Source organism: Oncorhynchus tshawytscha, linkage group LG08, assembly GCF_018296145.1.
Source record: "Oncorhynchus tshawytscha isolate Ot180627B linkage group LG08, Otsh_v2.0, whole genome shotgun sequence".
In the NCBI taxonomy this organism is placed as follows: domain Eukaryota; kingdom Metazoa; phylum Chordata; class Actinopteri; order Salmoniformes; family Salmonidae; genus Oncorhynchus; species Oncorhynchus tshawytscha.
In genome coordinates this window covers 24,551,992-24,579,722 of record NC_056436.1, presented here as the reverse complement: position 1 = coordinate 24,579,722, position 27,731 = coordinate 24,551,992, and the positions used below count along the sequence as shown (strand labels likewise).

Sequence of the window (27,731 nt, the reverse complement as noted above, 5' to 3'; positions counted from 1 at the left end):
ACTCTCTGTTCATCATATATGCATAGTCACGTTAACCATATCGACATGTATATACTACCTCAATCAGCCTGACTAACCGGTGTCTGTATGTAGCCTCGCTACTTTTATAGCCTCACTACTGTATATAGCCTGTCTTTTTACTGTTGTTTTATTTCTTTACCTACCTATTGTTCACCTAATACATTTTTTGCACTATTGGTTAGAGCCTGTAAGTAAGCATTTCACTGTAAGGTCTACACCTGTTGTATTCGGCGCACGTGATAAATAAACTTTGATTTGATGTCAATGATGCTATTTGAGAAGTACAATTCAATCCAAAATCGAAAGAAAATACAAAAATGCATATTTTTCTTTTCAATTTTGTCATTATTTCACTATTAATGTTGAATCCTTCACAGTTAATCAAAATTAAACAATGTTTTGTCCATTTTAAATCCACAGGCAACCCAAATCTTTATAGAGTGGACTTTATAACTAATTTTATAAGATACATGCACATCTAATCTTTTTGGTGATACTAACCACAAGACAGCGTTCACTTGTAGCCTATTTGAAAACTGATTCCAAATGCTGATAAATGGGGCACAAACATGGAAATAGAATCAATTGATTCTATTTCTATGGGCATAAGGTACTGTTGTAAACGTTTTGCGACATACCGTAGGGCGTTTCGTCAAGATGGTGGCCTCCTGTGTCAATGCTTAACTTTTTAGGTCCTGTGTTGCGGAATATTTACAATACTTTATAGGATATCTCAAAGGGAATAAGTATCAAATTAAGTAGGGTGATAACTCAGCATTATACTCAGGACATACGTGGCGCCGTAATGTAAAGTACTTAAACGAATATGACTGTCGCCAGCGAGGATGACACCCATCATAACGTTACAGGTGTTGCTAACATGATATATTGTAGATATGGATAGCTAACTAGCTAGCTAGATATCTAATTTAGTAAGTTAATTTAATTTCCTGCCATCGTTTAGTTTATTTGTTTAGTCGACTTATTCTAGCTTGTGTTAAGCTTTGATCGAAAACTCAAGGGTTTGCTTTACCCTTGTTTCAAATTAAATTAGTAAAATCCTTCAGCTGTAAAGATGACAGTAATTTGGTTTCGACTCTCGTGCATCAGTTTGTTAAATCGTGGACAGAGGAACATAAGTATTTTCTCCAACGCAACGCCTTCTAATTTTAATAAAGTGGTCTCGGATGCAGAGAAAATCGTGGGTTATCCGACCTCCTTCGTGAGCCTGCGCTGCTTGCTGAGTGATGAACTTAGTAATGTAGCAATGCACGTGAGGAAACTGGTTGGAACAAAACACCCGTTACTCAGCACTGCGAGGTATGGTTCACACACAAACATATAGTATTGCAAATGATATTACCTCATGTTTGTAATGCAAGTATTTACATACACAATTTTATCATACATAAACAATCTAACTCTATGTTGGCTATCTGTGGTTTTAGAATACTTGATTCTGTCAGTTATGACAGTGATGTCAATCACCATCTTCCCAACCATAACTTCTGATCAAGCTGATCCAACCAACTTCTGCCTCCTCAACTGACCAGGTCACCCCCACAACAATGCCCCAAAATGTAGGAACAGTAAAGGGCCTGTTTTCTTTTCACATATGCTTATAGCAGCTGGCACCATATGCCATCAGGCCAGTTCAGTTCCCTTTAAGTGACTCAAGCCATGCTGCAGTTAACCAGGGTATCAGTCTGTTTGTGCCATCATGACACTCCATGCCATGGGAGTTGACATGATGGCACAAACAGATCTGGTACCAGGCTATGCCTCAGTTTGCAATGTGAGAAGAAAATAGACCCATCCACATTGGGTGCACCTACTGTAGGTCAAATTAGGTTGTATTTAGAGTGCACAATCCTATTAATTGATTTACTGAGGAATACCCTGGGTTTCTGGCCCCTCAGTACAGGCTACACTATAGGCTATGGGTTAAAGTTCTCCGTCATGGATTCTGGAGAGGTAATTTTTAAGATCAGTGTAGAAGATCAGTGTAGAGGGGGGCTGGCTTGAAGATGACAGCTTTATACAGTTACAAATACATTTATTCTCAAATATTTATTTTCTCTTTTACGCTGTGTGCACTGAACTAAGATGCATGATTGTTGATGACACCCCGTTGTTCAGATGAAGGGAATGATATAGTCTATAATGCACACCACAGTAGCGCTCAACCCAGACAGTGGTGTGTAGGCTCCTGTAGCTGTTGGCAAAGTAATTCAAAGCCTATAATTTATCACTCAGGATGATACTTTCCAGTGCTACTATTTTTGCTGTGGAATGTTGTTATTAAAACAGACCCATAGTAGAGTAGTTTACCTATTTACCTAGTCGGCTTGTTGTTGTGTGTTCTATGTGAAATAAACATTCCGAGTGCCATAGGAGGGAAACGTATTCTGACAAGCAGTCAATGTACAACAATTCTTAAAGTGCTACTGCCTTTAAAATGCAACGAATCCCTTTGAAAATGGCCTATGTGGCATCGATATGAGTCAGAGACAGTTATTCTAGTGTCAAAATGTACTACGAAGTGTAAATAGGATCATGTTGGTCATAAAGTCCAGTCTCGTCTAAAAGTTTGGAACATCCGTGCGTCACTATGGGTAAATGAAGGTTGGGTTTTGATTTGACGATATACATTAGCCCACTAACATGGGGTGAACAGCTGCGGTAATTGCTCTCTATCCAATAGACCATGAGACCGACCTGCCCAGTACTTTGTTTACATAAGACGTCACACGTTTTTTTTAACTTGAGAAATACTGCTCTAAACACCTTAGTTAGATGTAAAATTGCCAAACTAAACATCCTTGGCAAAAACATAACTCATGAAATCTGTAATAAGTTTTAAGTTTTATCGTAGATTCATTCTGGAGATTTTGTGAAGTGAAATAGGATTCCGCATCAACAGTGTTTCATGGGGGACAAACATCATTAACAATACATGGAATCAGTCAGGAAACACACCCCCGAGATTGAATTCTAGTTTTTCTAATGAACAACAGAAAAACACACGTGCCAATTGGAGTGTTCAGTGGCTCTTTAATGCAATTGCAGGAAAATACATTTCGGCAAATATATTTTGAAAGCAGTTTGGGCCTTTTGTTTAAAAAAGAGCAGGATCCTGGTTTTATGTTGTTACCATGTTTATTTCTCTACTCCTTCAATTGTGTGGAATCATTTTACAAATGCAGTTTTACAACCTGAATTTCAAGCAGGGTTTAGGAGCAGCTGCACAACAGTTTGCCGTGGGATTTTTGTTGTTGTTTTGACCGCTGGTGTGTTAAAGATGCTGTTACTGAGAGCAAGTGTGATGACTGGATGGTAGTCACAGCTTAAGCCCCATAATTAACCGTCCTTATGTCTCAGACAAGTTTTAATTTGTTGTTATTTTGTAAGCTGCTTCATGATTTGTACCGCTCCCTGAGAAAGATGCTGGTGTCTTCATAAGACGTCACACGTTTTTTTTAACTTGAGAAATACTGCTCTAAACACCTTAGTTAGATGTAAAATTGCCAAACTAAACATCCTTGGCAAAAACATAACTCATGAAATCTGTAATAAGTTTTAAGTTTTATCGTAGATTCATTCTGGAGATTTTGTGAAGTGAAATAGGATTCCGCATCAACAGTGTTTCATGGGGGACAAACATCATTAACAATACATGGAATCAGTCAGGAAACACACCCCCGAGATTGAATTCTAGTTTTTCTAATGAACAACAGAAAAACACACGTGCCAATTGGAGTGTTCAGTGGCTCTTTAATGCAATTGCAGGAAAATACATTTCGGCAAATATATTTTGAAAGCAGTTTGGGCCTTTTGTTTAAAAAGAGCAGGATCCTGGTTTTATGTTGTTACCATGTTTATTTCTCTACTCCTTCAATTGTGTGGAATCATTTTACAAATGCAGTTTTACAACCTGAATTTCAAGCAGGGTTTAGGAGCAGCTGCACAACAGTTTGCCGTGGGATTTTTGTTGTTGTTTTGACCGCTGGTGTGTTAAAGATGCTGTTACTGAGAGCAAGTGTGATGACTGGATGGTAGTCACAGCTTAAGCCCCATAATTAACCGTCCTTATGTCTCAGACAAGTTTTAATTTGTTGTTATTTTGTAAGCTGCTTCATGATTTGTACCGCTCCCTGAGAAAGATGCTGGTGTCTTCTCTTGGGGTTTTTTAGCTGTAGAGGACGGAGCTGGGTAGAGTGTCTACCCTCTTGTGGCTTGTATTGGCAATTCAATTGTCTCCTCTCCTTGAGCAGTGCCTACTGGTATTGTCAACAAAGTTCTGTGTAGACTAGTAACCTCAGACAAATAGTCATCCAGTAAATGTAAGCAAAAGAAAAGCCTGGAAAAAAAACAGCCTACACTAAATCAAATGGAGGATTGACATAAGAAAATAAGAGTGTCTCAGATGATGCAATGGAAACCAAAATAATACAATTAGTGTGATTTTCCTCCAGAGAGTTCTAGCCTACTAAAAGGTTGAAGCAAAATAAACACACTCAAAATGTGTCTAATTTCAATAAGTTCCATGGAATCTGTGCTGTGTAGATTGTTAGGGCCAAGTGCTGTCAAACTTGATTTTCCTGTGTTTGATACAATGAGTGTACAAAACATTAGGAACACCTGCTCTTTCCGTGATTTCGACTGACCAGGTGAAAGCTATGATCCCTTATTGATGTCACCTGTTAAATCCACTTCAATTGGCGGAGAAGACAGGTTAAAGAAGGATTTTTAAGACATTTCATTGAGATGTGAATTCAAATCAAAATCAAATCAAATCAAATTGATTTATATAGCCCTTCGTACATCAGCTGATATCTCAAAGTGCTGTACAGAAACCCAGCCTAAAACCCCAAACAGCAAGCAATGCAGGTGTAGAAGCACGGTGGCTAGGAAAAACTCCCTAGAAAGGCCAAAACCTAGGAAGAAACCTAGAGAGGAACCAGGCTATGTGGGGTGGCCAGTCCTCTTCTGGCTGTGCCGGGTGGAGATTATAACAGAACAGAATTGTGTGTGCGTACCATTTAGAGGGTGAATGGGAAGACAAAAGGTTTAAGTGCCTTTGAATGGGGTATGGTAGTAGGTGCCAGTCGCACCGGTTTGAGTGTGTCAAGAACCTCAACGCTGTTGGGTTTTTCACACTCAACATTTTCCTGTGTGTATTAAGAATGGTCCACCACCCAAAGGACATCCAGCCGACTTGACACATTCCCCTGTGGAATGCTTTTGACACCTTGTAGAGTCCATGCCCTGACGAATTAAGGCTGTTCTGTGGGGTAAAGGGGGTGCAGCTCAAAATTAGAAAGGTGTTTCTAAAGTTTTTTATACTCTGTGTATATATTTCCAAACTGAGGTTGGAGTAATACTGTGAAATTGTAAAAAATTATGATAATGCCCTTTTATTGAATAAGCTTTTTGAAAAGACAGGTTTTAAATCAACAGGCGGTAAATTTGTTATTCGACCAATAAGAAAGACTTCCAAACCTGTCTGCCAATAACAGATCATTTTCGTTTTTCCACTCCCCACTCAGACCACTCCCAGACAGTCCTAGCAAATTCTTGCTTGACAAATTTCTCTTTGCTAAAAAGCCATTTTTGTTTATTTTTGTCCTTTTTAATTGAAGACAATCAAAGCTACTTAATTGTTACCCAGATATGATTTGATATTGAGATAAAAAAAACAGCTGCTTTGTTCATTTAAATGCTCAACCCCAAATGAGTGTGTAACATGAGTAGGCAGCGTGACATGAACTCATCTAAACATTTGACTTTGGTTTTTCCTTTCATTCTAAAAAATTCAGTTCAGCTAAGTCTGGATTTACAGAGTGTGGCAATGCAGAACAGAGGAACTTTCACTTTGTTGCAGTAAAAGACCTTGACCCAGTTTGACTTTTCTCTGCAAGTGGCTTCCATTGTTTTCAACTGAGTTTTTGTCATCACATGTAGGAGTTCAGGAAATATTTAGAGGTAGATGCCAAATCCTATTTTGTACACTAAGGAGTTTATCCAATTGCTACCCTCAAGTGATTGTGTTCTCAATTAAGAAAATGGGTATTGATGCTTTGCTCCAAAAATTGTCGCACTACATGTGATACATTTTAAGATCTGTGCAGTACTAGGCCATGTACTAGACCAACAAATTAGATTCAGAGAGCGCTGTAGTAGCGCTACCCATTAAAATGACATTGACCCATCTCTCTTTCTGTCTCCCTCTTTCCCAGCACTCATTCTGTTAAATTTTGGAATAAACTTAGCACTTAGTTCAAATGGATTGATTACAAAGCCTCATAGCTGAATTTTTCTAAATTAGCCCTTTAAGCATCTACCCTCCAACCACCACAACAAAGGTATGGCAGGTGAAGAAATCTAATTTTTTACCTCTCTAAACTATCAGCCAGCTAGTTAGTTACCCTTCAGTGCCATCTCTCTTCAGTTGGGATGAATGGGTCCTCACTATAAGAAAGACAGGGATGGACAGGGAATGATAAAAAGAGTGCAGGAATCCAATCCTGCCATGCACACAATCCTGCCATGTGTTGGAAACCATATAGCCCAAGGATGTAATAACCTATACACCTACATCTGATATGACAATACATTTCAGTGTTGTAGCGCAGGGACAAAGTGGACCTCTGACAGGCTGACTCCTCACCGTCATCTTTGGTTGGCTGGTTTGTATTTCCTACTGTCTCCGTCCAAGACGCTGCACAGATCAAAATATCCTCAATAGCAGACAGGCAGACCCTTGTGGAGTTGTGTTTCGGTTTTCCCTTTCCTTTCATTCTTAAAAAAATCGTCTCAGTTAACTTTGCCCAAAGTCTGGAGTTACAGAGTGTGGCAATGCAGGACAGAGGAACTTTCACTTTGTAGCAGGGAAAGACCTTGACCCCGTTTGACTTTTCTCTTCCATTGTTTTCCACTGAGATTTTGTCGTCACATGTAGGAGTTCAGGAAATAGTTAGAGGTAGATGCCAAATCATATTTTGTACACTGAGGATTTCATCCAAATGTTAACCTTGAGTGATTGGGTTCTCACAGAAAAATGGTTATTGATGCTTTGCCCCAAAAATTGTCCAACTACATGTGATACATTTTAAGAGCTGTGCAGCACTAGGCCATGTACTAGACCAACAAATAAGATTCAGAGAGCGCTGTAGTAGTGCTACCCATTAAAATGACATTGACCCATCTCTCTTTCTCTCTCCCTCTTTCCCAGCACTCATCCCAGCCCCACCCCTTTGCAGGAAGGGGGTTATGATTGATTGATGTGCCATGGTGTGGCGACTGGCATAAATATTAATCAACTGCCATCTTCAGGCTGCAGACTTGGCCAGTCTTGCCACAGGCAGAGAACATTTTTGGTGTGGTTGCTGTTCTTTCAATTGAAAGCTATAGGAATTTCAGTGTAATTTCACGCCTCATAATGTCAGTTTTTACCTCTCAATAAATATGTTTTGTTTACCTAGGGTTTGATGTAGGAGACATTTTTGAAACCTGGCAAAAGTGTACTGAATTTGGTTGAGGTTAACCTAGGCTACATGCTGTTATTTTTGTTACAATTATGAAGACAGGAAATAATCAGATGACAACTTGTTTCATGTGATGGTTTTCCTTAGGTTCCACTGAGATAGGGATTTAACAGATAAAATTAGACCTGTCAGTTTCCGAACTTATCTGTTGCACTTACCGTATCTCCCATCTTCCCTTTTTAAATCTCTCTATTCCCCTCTCCCTGCCCATCTCTTCCTCTCTCTCCCCATCCTTTTCTCTTGTTCTGTTCCTCCGCCTCTCTTTCTCCTACTCTTTCTTCCTCTGCCTCTCGCACTTTCCCTTCATTCTCTGTCTGTCTCTTTCGTCCTTTCCTTTGCCTCTTTCTCTCCCCGGTTGGTATCTGGGCGCAGGCGGAGTGGGTGGTGCTCGGTGTCTACTCAGGGCTCTAACGAGAGTGTGATTCATGGCACAGGGGGCTCCCTGGGGACAGGATTAGATGTTCTCTGTCTAACCGCTCCCTCGGGACCACAGTTATTTTATCTTCACAGTGGCCAGCCCACTACTAGAGCCTTGCAGCTCTGCTTGAATTGTGTTTGGGGCTCCGTTCTGCTGGCAAACAATGTGTTGTGCCACAGCTGATCAATATGGTTCGGTCTTTAATTAATCATTAGTCTCTTGTCTAAGCTTGCTTGTTTAAAGCTATACTCTGAGATGTATTTATTATTCTACTATAAAAGGGTGGGTTCCACCAACAAAAATGCAAGCAATGGAGAAATATTCCAAGGTGCATTTCATGACATGAATTTTGACAAACAGAACATTTTTAGTTTTTCCCTCACCTTCCTTCATAGCTGTGCTCTCAGGTTGACACTTCCCCTAGCAATTAAAAAAAGGTTGTCTGGCAACAATCCAGCTACTGAAAATGTTTATCAAACTCTCAACTCTTGAGTTGATGTCTTGAAGGTATGCTCATTGAATATAAAGCCCTCCACCACTTCTTTGACAATGCAGTTGAATTAATTATGATTTTGAAAGGCAGTTGTCTCCATGAGTGTGTTGACCTTTCTCTATGTGTCACCCCCATGAAGCAGCAATTAGCCATTTTCTTTGCTTAGCATTGATGCGAGGGAATAAAGGGATTTTTGGGGCGCCCCTGGAGAGAGGCGTTGAAAGCTACACACAACCTCATTAATATAGTGTCGCACCACCTCTCATTTCCATACAATTACTGGGAATTTTCTTTGTCATTGTTAAGAGGCTGCTTACTTAGCCCTCAATTCCAAGCCAATTCCCTGCTTGCCATAATAGATTTTGGGATGATATAAATATGTATGTTTTGTTTGTTTTTTTACTCCTGAAGGACATTTTATTTAAATGTGTGGGAAAGATGAAATATCATACATGAAATGGAACATTTTGGCAAATTCAAGATGTGGCCCAAGGCATGCCTGATTTGTGTCGATCTCACCTACAATTTTTCTGTCTTCATTCAAATGTCTTTTCTGTGTATGAAAAGAGCATATCTCCACAAATGTATAAACCAAATGTCTTTTCTGTGTATGAAAAGAGCATATCTCCACAAATGTATAAACCCTTACCCAACAATAAATGCCTGATTGATGCCTGGCCCTCTTCTCAGGGGCCTCATCTATGACAGCAGAAACAACCTTCGGATGAGGGGTCTGGTGGTCCTGTTGATGTCCAAGGCAGCTGGTCCCAGCCAGCACACAGCCTCAGACCACCTGCCCCAGGACATGGTCAGCGGCATCTACCCCAGGTAAACACGCCTCATGTTCCTCCATAGATTTCTTTCCTTGTCTCCTTTCCTTCATTACCACTGACTTGGTGAAAAGACAGGAACATACTTTTCATTGCTCCTGATCTGACAGCACCCACACACACCAGCTCCAATTTGTCATTTTTTCCGATGACAACATTCACTTACTCACTCACACGCAAGCACACCGCACACATACAGAATGTTGCCCAGAACATGGAATTTTGTGTGGAGATTACTCTACAACCATGCCAAGTGGTTACCAGAAGTCACTGTTGTGTTTGGCAGGTGGTACACTGGGTGTCTGAATGGCCTTTTTCTTGCTCCTAGCTGGCAAGCACCACTGCCTCAACTATAGCTTCAGTGGAGAAGTCTGTCAAGCAGTACGGGAGGGGGGCTAGTGTGGAGTGGCTGTAATGAATATGCTTACAGTCTGACTTATCAAGTTATCGACCATCCATACGATTAGGACTCCAGCTATTGAAATGACCAACAATTCAAAGTAAACAAAAGCAATACATCAGCTACTTCAGGATCCCCATACTGCAAAATGTTGCATCCAGTTTCATGAGGATTGTGTCTTCTACTCAAATAATATTTTATTTGTCACATGCGTAGACTTTACTGTGAAATGCTTACTTACGATCCCTTTCCAGAGTTAAAAATGCAGAGTTAAAAAGTATGAAAAATTAGCAAAAATGGAAATGGTAACACAATAAAATAACAGTAATGAGACTATATACAAGGATTCCCAGTACCAAGTCAATGTGCAGGGGTACGGGGTAGTTGAGGTAATATGTACATGTGGGTAGGGGTAAAAGTGACTAGGCAATCAGGATAGATAATAAACAGTTTCATTAGCGTATGTGAAGAGTGTATGTGTGTTTTGCGTCAAAATGCATGCATGCATGTGTGTGTGTGAGCGTATGCAGTCTGTTGGAATGTCAGTGTAGTATGTGTGAGTGAGTGGGGGGGTAAAGTCCAGTGAGTGTGCATAGAGCCGGTGCAACGGAGTCAGTGATGTGTCATGATGATTAACTATATTACATCATACAACCCTGTCCTTTGTATTTCTGTCTGACTCTCTCTCTCTCTGACCCCCTCTCACTCTGACACTTTCTCTCACCCTTCTCCTTTCTCTCTTCCCCCTGCCCCTCTCTGCCCCTCTCGCTCTCACTTTGTCTCGCCCCCTCTCCTCTGTTGAAGGAATGTGGGCTCATTAGCACCTGGGCCAGAGCACTGATGGGGGGATTGATTTATACCTCCAGGGGAATTTTCTCCTCCCTCCTGACAGACAGCATTTGTAAAATGTCTCCCACTCCAGTGCCCAGTACTGATGGCTCACCAGGGATCACAGCATAGAGAGAGGGCCAGAGCTGTATGGAATCGGAGAGATGGACAGACAGAAAGGGAGACAGACTTCAACAGACACACAGAAGACAAAACAGCCAGATACCCAGAGACAAAACAGACAGATGCACAGCTGTATTGCAGGGTATTACGGACCCTGTAGAGGGAGGAAAATGGAACAGAACACTCAGGACAAGGGGCGTGTTAGGGGCGGGAACGCCTCAGCAAGATGGCATGAGTTGCTATGCAACCGGCTGCCGAAGCTATTTATACACAAGTCCCCTTCTCCCCTTTTTCCTCCCCTGGCTCCAACGCTGTTTATCATGAGTTGAAGATCTGAGGCAGAGACTGCGAGGCTTCTTTAGGGGTCCTAGTGTGGGGTGGGAAGGGTGTCTGTTGGAGGAGTGGTGGTGGGAAGTGTGTCTGTTGGAGTGGTGGTGGTGGGAAGTGTGTCTGTTGGAGGAGTGGTGGTGGGAAGTGTGTCTGTTGGAGGAGTGGTGGTGGGAAGTGTGTCTGTTGGAGGAGTGGTGGTGGGAAGTGTGTCTGTTGGAGGAGTGGTGGTGGGAAGGGTGTCTGTTGGAGGAGTGGTGGTGGGAAGGGTGTCTGTTGGAGGAGTGGTGGTGGGAAGGGTGTCTGTTGGAGGAGTGGTGGTGGTGGGAAGGGTGTCTGTCGGAATAGCTACCAGTGCCAACATTATTATTATTGTTTAGCTGCATTTGTACAGGATGTACTCAATAGCCTGCTTTATACTTTTGCTGCAGTAGCAATACGCTCAGTATTTGTCTAAGATTTGTACCCAGGTTAAGATTTGATGTAAGTAGTGGGACCAGATAAATTAATCAACTGCATTGAATGTTGAATCCATGAATCAAATGTTAAATTAGCCTAAATGTTGAGAACAATTTATCTATGTAATTTTCATCCCTAACTTGTAGTCTGTTAAAACGTCTACACTGACACATTTTAATCCTGTGTGTTAATAACATCAATGCAGTGGCAGGGATTGAAATGAAATACATTGTCAAGGAGAGGCCAAATGTACTACTCTTCACAGAAGGAGGACAATGGGTATGATTGAGCAGCGCAATAAATGACATTATAGCATTTTACTAACAACTCTCTCTGAGCAACTGTAGAACATGCAATTACCTGCTGCCAGACAAGGCATGCATGTGTACGGTGTATTATGGGCAGGAACAACTAGAATTGAAAGATGACTGGATTTGAAATGTCTTATCAGGACTGTTTCACACCATCTGAAAGATGGCCCTAAAGTGTCCATCAGCGCACCCATCCCTGGCTCCCTCCACAGACTGATCCTCCCGGTCAGTATGTCTGTCTTGCCCTGGCAGGCTCAGCCCATATGGAGGGGGGATCTAATTATCCCCCAGCAAAGACTGAATCAACGTTTGATTATAGCCTCCCTCAGACTATGTACAAAGGCTCCATTCAAAAACAATTTGCATGTCTTTTCTCTGGTAATCAAGAATAGCTGTTATTTCTAATGACTATAATGGAATTTAGTAAAGGCTTATTTATTTTTCCTCAATAATGGAGAACTTTTTATTTTTAAAATGTATTTTAAAGATGCGTTCAGGAAGATTGAACATTACCTCGTTGTTTTTTTTAAACCTGCCGTTTTGGACTCGACGTGTCAATGCATGGCTCATACATGCATAATGAACCATCTGCAGTCCTATCCCAGTACATTCTTATTACCTGGCATCATTTAGTGCACGAGATACGCGCTCGTTCATGTCCTGTAGTGAGCGCGCGCTCTGAAGCGAGATTACCTGGATACGTGACTTTACCATTAGTTATTTAGAGAACAACGAAAATACATAGAATATATCGATCAAATCTTGCAACCTAAGTTTGAAAATTTGAAGTTAGATCTGTTAGACCTCGGTTGTAGTTTAATTTCTCTCTTTCAAAAGACTCCATTTCTCTGGAATAGTGTTGAGCGATTAACCGAACTGTATGTGTGTTTTCGGTTATTAAACAACTAAATGACCGATTTTGAATTCCATTTAGTTCGTATTAGTGAGCCCAACGCACCGTTTCTCTAGAGATAAATCAAATCATTGCAGTTGATTGCCAGCGATCATCATTAATCAGGTAGACACTAGGGCTATATATTATCACAGCATGACTTTGAAGGAGTAAGTCATTCGAAGCAAACATATTGTAAGTAGGTTATAACTTTTCCATTGTATAAATTACATTATCACAATAGATTGCTTACCATACTAGTCTGTACAGCAATGGGAATTAGCCACAACCATGCTTAAGGGCGGGTTTGGGTAGGTTACTTTCTAAATGTAATCCGTTATTAGTTACCTGTCAAATTCTAATCAGTAATGTAACTTTTAGATTGCCCAAACTCAGCAATGTAATCTGATTACATTTAGATTACATTCCCCTTAAGGGGCATTAGAATAAGACAATGTATTTTACCAATTGAAAAACATCTATTGATTTATCCTGCAATGTAAAAGTTTACATAGCTGGCATATATGGATTTTACTTTATGGGTTGGTTATGTAGGTGTCTTCTAACCCATCGCTTTCTACTACATATAATAATATGATTAAATTATATCTTTACATTGAAAACCAAAGTCTATTAGAATTCCAGTAATTCCAATAAATGTTATGCCCCTTGATCTTCAAGAATAGGACTTGGAAATATGGAAGTATAGATTAGCCAAATTGTTTTACCTGAGCATAACCCCAAAACTAAGGACTTATTAGCCAGCCCTACTCTGTTTATGATTTTGTTGTCATGGAGGACTGATTGGGCGCATTGAATCGAGTTGAAAAATAAATGCTGTGCTCATGGAATGGCATGCTTTGGAGCACTACTGAAAAGTGCTTTTTACATGTGAAAAATGAATGCCATATACTGCATTTGCTATAGGCCTATTGTTTACCTTTTAGTTTGTGACACTTTGATATCTTGATAATATGCAGCTGTTTAAAGGGCAAATCCACAGCTGAGAGATGTGCCTGGAGAAATGTAACCACTCTCAGATTAATAGACAGAGCTATGGATGCAAGGACTGACCATCCACAATATCAAAATGATTGTTTTAACCATGTTATGAATCTATGAAGTGTTTATTTACAATGTTTACAAACATTGGAGAAAAACAATCTTATATTTTGGCACGTTGTGTTAGCCTTTTAAAATGATCAACTTGGATTAGCTAATTGATCGCTAGAAAACCCTTTTGCAATTATGTTAGCACAACTGTAAACTGTTGTTCTGATTAAAGAAGCAATACAACTGTCCATCTTTAGACTAGTTGAGTATCTGGAGCATCAGCATTTGTGGGTTCGATTACAGGCTCAAAATGGCCAGAAACAAATAACTTTCTTCTGAAACTCATCAGTCTATTCTTGCTCTGAGAAATGAAGGCTATTCCATGCAAGAATTTGCCAATAAACTGAAGATCTTGTACAACGATGTGCACACTGCCTTCAGAGAACAGAGCAAACTGGCACTAACCAGAATAGAAAGAGGAGTGGGAGGCCCCGGTGTACAACTGAGCAAGAGGACAAGTACATTAGTGCCTAGTTTGAGAAACAGACGCCTCACAAGTCCTCAACTGGCAGATTCATTAAATAATACCCGCAAAACACCAATCTCAACGTCAAATCAAATCAAATGTATTTATATAGCCCTTCATACATCAGCTGATATTTCAAAGTGCTGTACAGAAACCCAGCCTAAAACCCCAAACAGCAAGCAATGCAGGTGTAGAAGCACGGTGGCTAGGAAAAACTCCCTAGAAAGGTCAAAACCTAGGAAGAAACCTAGAGAGGAACCAGGCTATGTGGGGTGGCCAGTCCTCTTCTGGCTGTGCCGGGTGGAGATTATAACAGAACATGGCCAAGATGTTCAAATGTTCATAAATGACCAGCATGGTCGTATAATAATAATAATAAGGCAGAACAGTTGAAACTGGAGCAGCAGCACGGTCAGGTGGACTGGGGACAGCAAGGAGTCATGTCAGGTAGTCCTGGGGCATGGTCCTAGGGCTCAGGTCCTCCGAGAGAGAGAAAGAAAGAGAGAATTAGAGAACGCACACTTAGATTCACACAGGACACCGAATAGGACAGGAGAGGTACTCCAGATATAACAAACTGGCCCTAGCCCCCCGACACATTAACTACTGCAGCATAAATACTGGAGGCTGAGACAGGAGGGGTCAGGAGACACTGTGGCCCCATCCGAGGACACCCCCAGACAGGGCCAAACAGGAAGGATATAACCCCACCCACTTTGCCAAAGCACTGCCCCCACACCACTAGAGGGATATCTTCAACCACCAACTTACCATCCTGAGACAAGGCTGAGTATAGCCCACAAAGATCTCCGCCATGGCACAACCCAAGGGGGGGCGCCAACCCAGACAGGATGACCACATCAGTGAATCAACCCACTCAGGTGACGCACCCCTTCCAGGGACGGCATGAGAGAGCCCCAGTAAGCCAGTGACTCAGCCCCTGTAATAGGGTTAGAGGCAGAGAATCCCAGTGGGAAGAGGGGAACCGGCCAGGCAGAGACAGCAAGGGCGGTTCGTTGCTCCAGAGCCTTTCCGTTCACCTTCCCACTCCTGGGCCAGACTACACTCAATCATATGACCCACTGAAGAGATGAGTCTTCAGTAAAGACTTAAAGGTTGAGACCGAGTTTGCGTCTCTGACATGGGTAGGCAGACCGTTCCATAAAAATGGAGCTCTATAGGAGAAAGCCCTGCCTCCAGCTGTTTGCTTAGAAATTCTAGGGACAATTAGGAGGCCTGCGTCTTGTGACCGTAGCGTACGTGTAGGTATGTACGGCAGGACCAAATCAGAGAGATTGGTAGGAGCAAGCCCATGTAATGCTTTGTAGGTTAGCAGTAAAACCTTGAAATCAGCCCTTGCTTTGACAGGAAGCCAGTGTAGAGAGGCTAGCACTGGAGTAATATGATCAAATTTTTTGGTTCTAGTCAGGATTCTAGCAGCCGTATTTAGCACCAACTGAAGTTAATTTAGTGCTTTATCCGGGTAGCCGGAAAGTAGAGCATTGCAGTAGTCTAACCTAGAAGTGACAAAAGCATGGATTAATTTTTCTGCATCATTTTTGGACAGAAAGTTTCTGATTTTTGCAATGTTACGTAGATGGAAAAAAGCTGTCCTTGAAATGGTCTTGATATGTTCTTCAAAAGAGAGATCAGGGTCCAGAGTAACGCCGAGGTCCTTCACAGTTTTATTTGAGACGACTGTACAACCATTAAGATTAATTGTCAGATTCAACAGAAGATCTCTTTGTTTCTTGGGACCTAGAACAAGCATCTCTGTTTTGTCCGAGTTTAAAAGTAGAAAGTTTGCAGCCATCCACTTCCTTATGTCTGAAACACATGCTTCTAGCAAGGGCAATTTTGGGGCTTCACCATGTTTCATTGAAATGTACAGCTGTGTGTCATGCGCATAGCAGTGAAAGTTAACATTATGTTTTCGAATAACATCCCCAAGAGGTAAAATATATAGTGAAAACAATAGTGGTCCCAAAACGGAACCTTGAGGAACACCGAAATTTACAGTTGATTTGTCAGAGGACAAACCATTCAGAGACAAACTGATATCTTTCCAACAGATAAGATCTAAACCAGGCCAGAACTTGTCCGTGTAGACCAATTTGGGTTTCCAATCTCTCCAAAAGAATGTGGTGATCGATGGTATCAAAAGCAGCACTCAGGTCTAGGAGCACGAGGACAGATGCAGAGCCTCGGTCCGATGCCATTAAAATGTCATTTACCACCTTCACAAGTGCCGTCTCAGTGCTATGATGGGGTCTAAAACCAGACTGAAGCATTTCGTATACATTGTTTGTCTTCAGGAAGGCAGTAAGTTGCTGCGCAACAGCCTTTTCTAAAATTTTTGAGAGGAATGGAAGATTCGATATAGGCCGATAGTTCTTTATATTTTCTGGGTCAAGGTTTGGCTTTTTCAAGAGAGGCTTTATTACTGCCACTTTTAGTGAGTTTGGTACACATCCGGTGGATAGAGAGCCGTTTATTATGTTCAACATAGGAGGGCCAAGCACAGGAAGCAGCTCTTTCAGTAGTTTAGTTGGAATAGGGTCCAGTATGCAGCTTGAAGGTTTAGAGGCCATGATTATTTTCATCATTGTGTCAAGAGATATAGTACTAAAACACTTGAGCGTCTCTCTTGATCCTAGGTCCTGGGAGAGTTGTGCAGACTCAGGACAACTGAGCTTTGAAGGAATACGCAGATTTAAAGAGGAGTCCGTAATTTGCTTTCTAATAATCATAATCTTTTCCTCAAAGAAGTTCATGAATTTATCACTGCTAAAGTGAAAGTCATCCTCTCTTGGGGAATGCTGCTTTTTAGTTAGCTTTGCGACAGTATCAAAAAGGAATTTCGGATTGTTCTTATTTTCCTCAATTTTAGAAAAATAGGATGATCGAGCAGCAGTAAGGGCTCTACGGTACTGCACGGTACTGTCTTTCCAAGCTAGTCGGAAGACTTCCAGTTTGGTGTGGTGCCATATCCGTTCCAATTTTCTGGAAGCTTGCTTCAGAGCTCGGGTATTTTCTGTGTACCAGGGAGCTAGTTTCTTATGAGAAATGTTTTTAGTTTTTAGGGGTGCAACTGCATCTAGGGTATTGCGCAAGGTTAAATTGAGTTCCTCAGTTAGGTGGTTAACTGATTTTTGTCCTCTGGCATCCTTGGGTAGACAGAGGGAATCTGGAAGGACATCAAGGAATCTTTGTGTTGTCTGTGAATTTATAGCACGACTTTTGATGTTCCTTGGTTGGGGTCTGAGCAGATTATTTGTTGCAATTGCAAACGTAATAAAATAGTGGTCCGATAGTCCAGGATTATGAGGAAAAACATTAAGATCCACAACATTTATTCCATGGGAAAAAACTAGGTCCAGCGCGTATGACTGTGACAGTGAGTGGGTCCAGAGACATGTTGGACAAAACCCACTGAGTCGATGATGGCGCCGAAAGCCTTTTGGAGTGGGTCTGTGGACTTTTCCATGTGAATATTAAAGTCACCAAAGATTAGAATATTATCTGCTATGACTACAAGGTCCGATAGGAATTCAGGGAACTCAGTGAGGAACGCTGTATATGGCCCAGGAGGCCTGTAAACAGTAGCTATAAAAAGTGATTGAGTAGGCTGCATAGATTTCATGACTAGAAGCTCAAAAGACAAAAACGTCTTTTTTTTTTTTTGTAAATTGAAATTTGCTATCGTAAATGTTAGCAACACCTCCGCCTTTGCGGGATGCACGGGGATATGTTCACTAGTGTAGCCAGGAGGTGAGGCCTCATTTAACACAGTAAATTCATCAGGCTTAAGCCATGTTTCAGTCAGGCCAATCACATCAAGATTATGGTCAGTGATTAGTTCATTGACTATAATTGCCTTTGAAGTAAGGGATCTAACATTAAGTAGCCCTATTTTGAGATGTGAGGTATCATGATCTCTTTCAATAATGACAGGAATGGAGGTGGTCTTTATCCTAGTGAGATTGCTAAGGCGAACACCGCCATGTTTAGTTTTGCCCAACCTAGGTCGAGGCACAGACACGGTCTCAATGGTGATAGCTGAGCTGACTACACTGACTGTGCTAGTGGCAGACTCCACTATGCTGGCAGGCTGGCTAACAGCCTGCTGCCTGGCCTGCACCCTATTTCATTGTGGAGCTAGAGGAGTTAGAGCCCTGTCTATGTTGGTAGATAAGATGAGAGCACCCCTCCAGCTAGGATGGAGTCCGTCACTCCTCAGCAGGTCAGGCTTGGTCCTGTTTGTGGGTGAGTCCCAGAAAGAGGGCCAATTATCTACAAATTCTAACTTTTGGGAGGGGCAGAAAACAGTTTTCAACCAGCGATTGAGTTGTGAGACTCTGCTGTAGAGCTCATCACTCCCCCTAACTGGGAGGGGGCCAGAGACAATTACTCGATGCCGACACCTCTTTCTAGCTGATTTACACGCAGAAGCTATGTTGCGCTTGGTGATCTCTGACTGTTTCATCCTAACATCGTTGGTGCCGACGTGGATAACAATATCTCTATACTCTCTACACTCGCCAGTTTTAGCTTTAGCCAGCACCATCTTCAGATTAGCCTTAACGTCGGTAGCCCTGCCCCCTGGTAAACAGTGTATGATCGCTGGATGATTCGTTTTAAGTCTAATACTGCGGGTAATGGAGTCGCCAATGACTAGAGTTTTCAATTTGTCAGAGCTAATGGTGGGAAGCTTCGGCGTCTCAGACCCCGTAACGAGAGGAGTAGAGACCAGAGAAGACTCGGCCTCTGACTCCGACTCGCTGCTTAATGGGGAAAACCGGTTGAAAGTTTCTGTCGGCTGAATGAGCGACACCGGTTGAGCGTTCCTACAGCATTTCCTTCCAGAAACCGTGAGAAAGTTGTCCGGCTGCGGGGACTGTGCCAGGGGATTTATACTACTATCTGTACTTACTGGTGGCACAGACGCTGTTTCATCCTTTCCTACACTGAAATTACCCTTGCCTAACGATTGAGTCTGAAGCTGGGCTTGTAGCACAGCTATTCTCGCCGTAAGGCGAGTACAGCGACTGCAATTAGAAGGCATCATGTTAATGTTACTACTTAGCTTCGGCTGTTGGAGGTCCTGACGAATCGTGTCCAGATAAAGCGTCCGGAGTGAAAAAAATATATATATATAGATATAAACGGTAATTAAAAAGTAAAAACCGTAAAGTTGTCAGGTCAACAGTGAAGAGGCGACTCTGGGATGCTGGCCTTCTAGGTAGAGTTCCTCTGTCCAGTGTCTGTGTTCTTTTGCCCATCTTAATATATATTTTTTGGCCAGTCTGAGATATATGGCTTTTTTTTTGCAACACTGCCTAGAAGGCCAGCATCCTGGAGACGCTGTTCACTGTTACCGTTGAGACTGGTGTTTTGTGGGTACTGTTTAATGACTCTTCCAGTTGAACAAATGAAAATATATCTGACATTCTTCAAAGTAGCCACCCTTTGCCTTGATGACAGCTTTGCACACTCTTGGCATTCTCTCAACCAGCTTCATGAGGTAGTCACATGGAATGCATTTAAATTATTCAATCAACAGCCTTGTTAAAAGTTCATTTGTGGAATTTCTTTCCTTCTCAATGTGTTTGAGACAATCAGTTGTATTGTGACAAGATAGGGGTGGTAAACAGAAGATAGCCCTATTTGGTAAAATACAAGTCCATCTTATGGCAAGAACAGCTCAAATAAGCAAAGCGAAATGACAGTCCATCATTACTTTAAGACCTGAAGGTCAGTCAATCTGGAAAATTTCAAGGACTTTTAAAGTGTCTTCAAGTGCAGTCGCAAAAACCATCAAGCGCTATGATGAAACTAGCTCTCATGAGGACATCCACAGGAAAGGAAGACCCAGAGTTACCTCTGCTGCAGAGGATAAGTTCATTAGAGTTACCATCCTCGGAAAAAGCAGCCCAAATAAATGCTTCACAGAGTTCAAGTAACCGACACATCTCAAAATCAACTGTTCAGAGGAGACTGTGTGAATCAGGCCTTCATGGTTGAATTGCTGCAAAGAAACAACTACTAAAGGACACCAATAAGAAGAACAGACTTGTTTGGGCCAAGAAACACGAGCAATGGACATTAGACTGGTGGAAATATGTCCTTTAATCTGATGAGTCCAAATGTGAGATTTTGGGTTCCAATCGCTATGTCTTTGTGAGACGCAGAGTAGGGGAACAGATCATCTCTGCATGTGTGGTTCCCACCGTGAAGCATGGAGGGGAGGTGGGATGGTGTTGGGAGGTGCTTTGCTGGTGACACTCTCAGTGATTTATTTAGAATTCAAGGCACACTTTACCAGCATGGCTACCACAGCATTCTGCATTGATACGCCATCACATCTGGTTTCAACAGGACAATGACCCAACACACCTCCAGGCTGTATAAGGGATATTTGACCAAGGAGAGTGATGGAGGGCTGCATCAGATGACCTGGCCTCCACAATCACCCGACCTCAAACCAATTGAGATGGCTTGGGATGAGTTGGACCACAGAGTGAAGGAAAAGCAACCAACAAGTGCTCAGCATATGCGGGATCCCCTTCAAGACTGTTGGAAAAGAATTCCAGGTGAAGCTGGATGAGAGAATGCCAAGAGCTGTCATCAAGGCAAAGCATGGCTACTTTAAAGAATTTAAAATATATTTAAAATATACACTTTTTTGTTGTTGGTTACTACATGATTGCATATGTGTTATTTCATAGGTTTGATGTCTTCACTATTCTACAATGTAGAAAATAGTAAAAAGGTGTGTCCAAACCTTTGAAAAAATGGTTGTAGCAACTACAGATTGTCCCTGTAAGTCTTATCAAGAGTGTGCGAGTTTGAGCATGTGTCCATTAGGCCAATGGATGCACTTCGCAGCATTTGCAAGAGCGCATTTTTCACTGGCTGTCCACTGGTTTCAAAAACAATGATTGATAGGCAGCTTAAACTTCTTGAATTCAACCATTATTGGGTTCAAATACACATTTAGATTTGTGAACAGCCATCCACAACAACCCATTCCGCAAAGCACAAATAGCTAAATGAGAGAGCAGCAGTGTGATTCACATCAATGCGCTGTGTAGATATCAATAATAAGTGATATTTATCCGCCGCAATCACCTCATGTTTCAGCATAATCCATAGATTTGGCCCTAATTTATTTATTTAAATTGACTGATTTCCTAATGAACTGTAACTCAATAAAATCTTTGGAATTGTTGCATTTTATATTTTTGTTCAGTGTATGCTTTACTGGTGACAATTCGACAATGTATATATTTCCTCTGTCGTCAGAGGAACCTGGCTGAAGTCACAGAGCTCATCCACACGGCCTTCCTGGTGCATCGTGGGATCATCAACCTAAAGGAGTGGACCAACTCTGACGGTCCCCTGAAGGACATGCAGTTTGGAAACAAGATGTCCGTTCTCAGTGGGGACTTCTTGCTTGCCAATGCTTGCACTGGACTGGCCCAGCTAAACAATACTAAGGTATGAAATAGTCATCATATAACATTCTGTTAGAGATGGACACATTTCTTGCCCTGTAGCTTTTTCGTTCTGCCTTTAAATGTCTCCCAAAATGCAATCTGATTTCAGCCTTTTACCTGTGAGGTTTCAATAGATTGTCAGTGAGATGAAGATGATACTTGACAATGTTGAGATGACTGCAATACAGATAAGGAAATTGATGAGAATACAAACTGTATAAGCAGAGGAGTTTAAACATCACTTACATCAGCTTGCTGTGTCAAGTTTTCCTGGCCGTTGTGGATTGATCGAATCAACAAATCTATTCTCTCACTTAGGCCACTGGCAGGCAGACTGATACACACACACACAAAATATGCTTGGGTGGGAATAATGCACCCCCATTTACACAGGTTACATTCTCTTACGCTCTTCTACTCATTCTTACTAAGCACTTCTGCAGTGTGCATGTGTGGGCATGGGGGTCACAGTTCACTTCCAGTGCATACACTGGCAATCGTTGCTGACAGAATGTGTCACCAACCTCAACTATCAGAATGTGTCACCAACCTCAACTGTCAGAATGTGTCACCAACCTCAACTGTCAGAATGTGTCACCAACCTCAACTGTCAGAATGTGTCACCAACCTCAACTATCAGAATGTGTCACCAACCTCAACTGTCAGAATGTCAGAATGTGTCACCAACCTCAACTGTCAGAATGTGTCACCAACCTCAACTGTCAGAATGTGTCACCAACCTCAACTATCAGAATGTGTCACCAACCTCAACTGTCAGAATGTGTCACCAACTATCAGAATGTGTCACCAACCTCAACTGTCAGAATGTGTCACCAACTGTCAGAATGTGTCACCAACGGTCAGAATGTGTCACCAACCTCTACGGTCAGAATGTGGCTGCACAAGAGGATCATAATAACCTATTTTCTCTCTGCTTTGCAATCTTCCAAATTCTCCCCTCGGCTCAGATTGTTCATGCTCAGACAGACAAACAGGCATTTAAAATGCCACCTAAAGACACTGTGATCATCACAATTCTGATAACAGAAGTACCCCTGTTTCTTTAAATTTGGGCATTGTCAAATTGATATAAATAGGCATTTTTAACACCTTACATGAACATCATGACACTCATTTGTTTTGCAGTATAATTCGTATTGTCGTCTTTTCAATAATGTAATAACATTCTAGAGCTCCCCCTGTTGGACATACATACATGTGCCCCCCACTCTCCCCCTAACAGTAAAATGTTCACAAGAGTTGTAAAACATAGCCTACTTGAAATTAGTACTCACATGTGTCTAAACTATGATCATGACACTGTCTCTTAAATAAACGGATAGTCACAAATAGAGACCCCTATTCAATACTTGATAGAGAATAAAATGTTAACACTCACCAATTGCTTGATATATTACATTTTTCAAGGATTGTTGTGGGTTACCGAGACAGACATGACTGTAGTAGCAGTCGTAGCATAAGCGCTTAGAGGTGTATAAGCATTTCACATAAACCAGGGAATTTTTTTAGGGGAGCAATTGATCTGGATTATGTGTTCCGGCCTTGAGAGGAATCCTAGGCCGGTATAAATGGTAAAGTGATCGCAGAGCCCAGCTCCGGTTTCTCTCCCTCACAGACCTGTCGGCAAAACACGATCTGCCTGGATTTGGGAGTAGAGTAAGGGGGAGGCCGTGGCTTATCTGATACTTTCCAAAAAAAGACTCCCCCCTCCCTTCATTTTCCTCATTCACAGCCTAGCAAAGACAGCACATCTGGGAACACTGTAGGGGTATTGTCCTTTTGGGCCTTTTGTGAGGCTTGAGTTTCTTTAATATTTCCTAAAGGATCTGGTTACCCCGAGCGCACTATGAAGACTCTGATAGAGACACGCTCTCAAATCATGAAAAAACCTCTTGAATGTAAGAGAGTACAACATATGGATTGTCTTATCTACCTAGAACTGTAAATCTTTGTGCCCATACGCTGTTCTTTAGGAGCAATTGATTGTGAAAGAAGACAAACCTGATAAACATCGTGTTTGTGATTATTTAAACTCGGTCACTGATTTGGACAAGCATATAAAATAAGGTGCCTGACTGAATTTACTTTGTAGGATTAGTATCATGCGTGTGAGTGAGGGTGCAATTTAAAATGTAGTCCTGGATTCCCACTGCAAGAGGGTCTGGGCAACTGCAGACAGATGACACTGAGTTTTTTTTTACATTCATTCCACTACATGCCCACACACTTGGACCTAGTAGACTTGTGAGAATTCCTCAAAGGCGCGGGAGGGAGCTAGTGTAAAACATAACAATAAAAATGATGAATATACAATACCGCCCAGCCACACCCTGTTGAGCAGAGTGAAGTTATATCTAAGACAAGAAGGTATCAAATTGATAATCAATTCTGAGTTGGGTTGTTGATGACAAGAGCCCCAGCACCAGATGTCAGACCACTGCTCCAGAGCCTCATCAACCCCTCAGCCCTCATGACATTTCCTGATTTCTGCCTTGCCATCTGCCTTTCAGCTTCTCAGACTGGATACCTGATAAAGCCTCATAATACAGTTTAAACTGGGGGTCGCTATAAATAAGATTCAAATTGATAAAGCTCAGTCTGGGTGTGCTTAATAAAAACCGCAGGCAGTCCTCAGTCAGTCCACACTGGTCTGATAATGAGCTGGCAATGTGAGGAGTTAGAGCTGGTCAATTTACAACCCAGACACCCTTCTTAGTCTAAACCCCAGCCCCATCTCTCTTTAGAGCAATTTCAATACTACGTAAAATACTTTCAATGGTGGTTAAGCAAAGCTTTTTTTCTTTTGCGTTTGACAGGTTGTGGAGTTGATATCGAGTGCCATTGGTGACTTGGTGCAGGGAAACTACCATGAGATCCACAACAGTTTGGAGGTAAGACAATTACAATACCACTACCAGGGTCACCCTAGCCAGCTGAAGTTACAGGTAACTGCCAAAATAAAGGAAATGCCAACATAAAGTGTCTTAATAGGGAACAACCTCAATGCACCTTGGCACAGATTCTACAGGTGTCTTGAACTCCACAGGAGGGATGTGACACCCTTCTTTCCATAAAATATTCAGTTGGTTTAGTGTTTTGTTGATGGTGCTAGAAAACACTGTCTCAGACGCTGCTCCAGAATCTCCCATAAGCGTTCAATTGGGTTGAGATCTGGTGACTGAGACACACACACCCTTTTAAACCACCTGTGCTCCTTTTGAGACCCCCCTTTCAAAGCCACTGAGATCTCTTCTAGCCATGGTAGCCAAAATAATGGGCAACTAGGCATGGTGGAATACATGACCCTAAGCATGATGGGATGTTAATTGCTTAAATAACTCAGAAAACCATACCTGTGTGGAAGCACCTGCGTTCAATATATTTTGTATCCCTTATTTACTCGTGTTTCCTTTATTTTGGCAGTTACCTGTAGTTACATGACATCATACAAACTGAGAACAAAATCTGTCAAGGCATCCCCTAATACAGTTATGGTACTTTTTTTTTTTTTTACAAAAAAGTAAAACATGCATTTTACTAAATTATTAATTTGGACAAACTATTTAGTGGGCTTAAATGAATAACACTGTTCTATCAGGTATCTGCTATTATTATGTACTGGATGCTACTGGACGTACCTGATTATTTGTGCGGGTAGAGATACGGTTTACACCTCACCCTTTGATGAAGAGCTTTCCCAGCAGAACTCAGTGTTGTGTTCTACCTCAGAGGAGGTTCCAGTTTCAACCTGGGCTCGTCTCTCCTTGGAGCTTTATACTGTGGTTATAAATCACAATTTTTAACAAAATAAATAGTTTTAGTCTACAGTTTATATTTTTCCAGTGAAATGCTCTTATGTACTGTTTATTCTATGGTTGGAGCTGTTATTGGAAATATAGATATTTGGATAAAATGTACTTCTACATAATGGAAACAGTCATAACTGAATACATAACATTTTATGTAAACTGCTCTTCTCAGGACAATAGCCTGACTGATGAAATCAACATGGTCACGTGGGAGGAGCAGACATTCTTGTCCCATGGTGCCTTGCTGGCAAAAAGCTGTCAGGCGGCGATGGAGCTCGCCAAACATGACAAAGATGCACAAGGACTAGCTTACAAATATGGCAAGCATCTATCATTGGGCCACAAGGCAAGTATTGCACGAAACCTGAAAGATTGGCTCTGCTGAAAAGTATAGATTCGTGCTGCTTCCCTTGTCTTTCCTAAAAATGTGAAAATGCGAGTGAAAAGGACAGCGTGTATTTGCAATATACTGAGAGATGGTGAAATGTAACATGTAAGGATCATGATTAGGCTGTCATGATTATAGACTAATGCTGTCATTCCCCCCTCTTTAGTTGAATTCTGACCTGCAGCTATTTGTAAAGAGCAGCTGCTCAGCAGACCCAGTAACCTTCAGTTTTAACTCGGCCCCTGTGGTTTTCCACCGTCAGATTGTGGGGCAGGAGAGATGGTGTCATCAGCTGCAACAGGTACTGAACCACTTATCCTGTGCTATTACTTTTTCTGACATTTTAATTGTTTATATAGCTACAAGGTAAATATGAATACTTATTGAATTTCTCTTTCTCTGTAAACAGGCAAAAACTATTGGAAGACAAATGGACTATACAAAGGTCAGCAGGGTTAATGTACATACAGTGGATGTTTTTTATTGTGGTATGGTAGCAAGGTGGGTTGCAAGACTGTCAAAGATGCTTAGATAGTGTTGATATCCACTGTAACCAATCTCAAGTTTGACATTTCCTTCCCAAAGTCAGTTAGAGAGGAAAGGAGGGGACAGATGGGGTGCAGGAAGAGACAAGGGGGGGATCTCTGGTCACGTCTGAAACCAGATCGTGGGGGATTAGGTACCCAAGACTATTTGTGGAGGAGACAGAGAGACTGAGACGGTTGCATTGTCAGAGAATCTCCTTCATGAGGACACGGGGGGGGATATGGGGAGAATGTATCCTCCTACCTGCACCACAGTCATTGTAGCTATGATCATTTTCATATAGATTAGTATTTACAATATAATACATGTGTCCTGCTTGCCTGGGCTTTTACGCTGAAATACATATTGTGTCAAACACTAGGTGTGCGCTGCTCCTGTTAGTCTTAAATGTAATGCAGTCTGAACAACCATGGAAATGGTCTCAGTCAGACCATATTTTGGATATGTTGGCCACCTGTTGTTCAACATAAGAAGAGAAAGTGATGGACAGGACTTTCTGGGGACTAATGGAGTGTGGAGGAGACTTGGAGTTTGCTGTGTCCCCGTTTCCAAACTGAGGAGCGTGCACCCACATTAGTGCAGTGGAGCAATGCTCCCTGCCTGCTGTTTTTTAAGCGAAAGCCCACAGGGTCTTTTCAGTCCCAGAATTCATTAGGTAGAACGCCCTAAGCAAAAAGATCTCCTGACTGAGCCAGAGCAGAAGGGGGGAAAGACACCCAAGACTACTCAGTGTGTCTGGGGGAGGGGGAGTCTCATGACCAATGTAGTTTTATATAGACCACTGCACATTCCCATCCTCAGTGTTCACAATAGGATGCTCATTTCAACATTTGCTTACATAAAAAAATGCTGAAGTCATGTCCTATGGTCTCTTCCTGTAACAGCTGCGGTCCACGATCAAATTGGAGAAAGGTGTTACCTCGACAATAGATCTGTGCCGTTACCACGGCAACAAAGCTCTGGAGTCCATCCAGTGTTTCCCTTCCTCTGAGGCACGTTCAGCCTTGGAGAACATCGCTCGCGCTGTCACAAAGTTCTGACCCCCCTACTCTCCTGTGGCCTCAGGACAACGTGCACAATCAATCGATGCTAGAAAAACAATCTTGGTTCCATTTAAGCCAATCAGAGAGTAGAATACTCACGACCCCCTAAGTCCGACCGGCGTTTACCGGAAATTAAACTACAGATCACACCTTTAAAACTCCATTTAACTGTTTGCTATTAAAACAATTCACATCCA

General features: G+C 41.8%; 1 protein-coding gene across 1 annotated transcript; it reads left to right on the top strand.

Annotated features, from left to right (window-relative positions):
• The first annotated feature begins 666 nt into the window (after positions 1-666).
• Positions 667-27,731, top strand: LOC112232893 (all trans-polyprenyl-diphosphate synthase PDSS2-like). Its single transcript, XM_042325350.1, has 8 exons — positions 667-1,341; positions 9,170-9,306; positions 21,529-21,728; positions 24,565-24,639; positions 25,730-25,903; positions 26,112-26,246; positions 26,355-26,390; positions 27,376-27,731. Exons 1-8 carry the CDS (start codon positions 1,097-1,099, stop codon positions 27,529-27,531), a joined length of 1,158 nt encoding a protein of 385 aa, XP_042181284.1. The 5' UTR covers positions 667-1,096; the 3' UTR covers positions 27,532-27,731.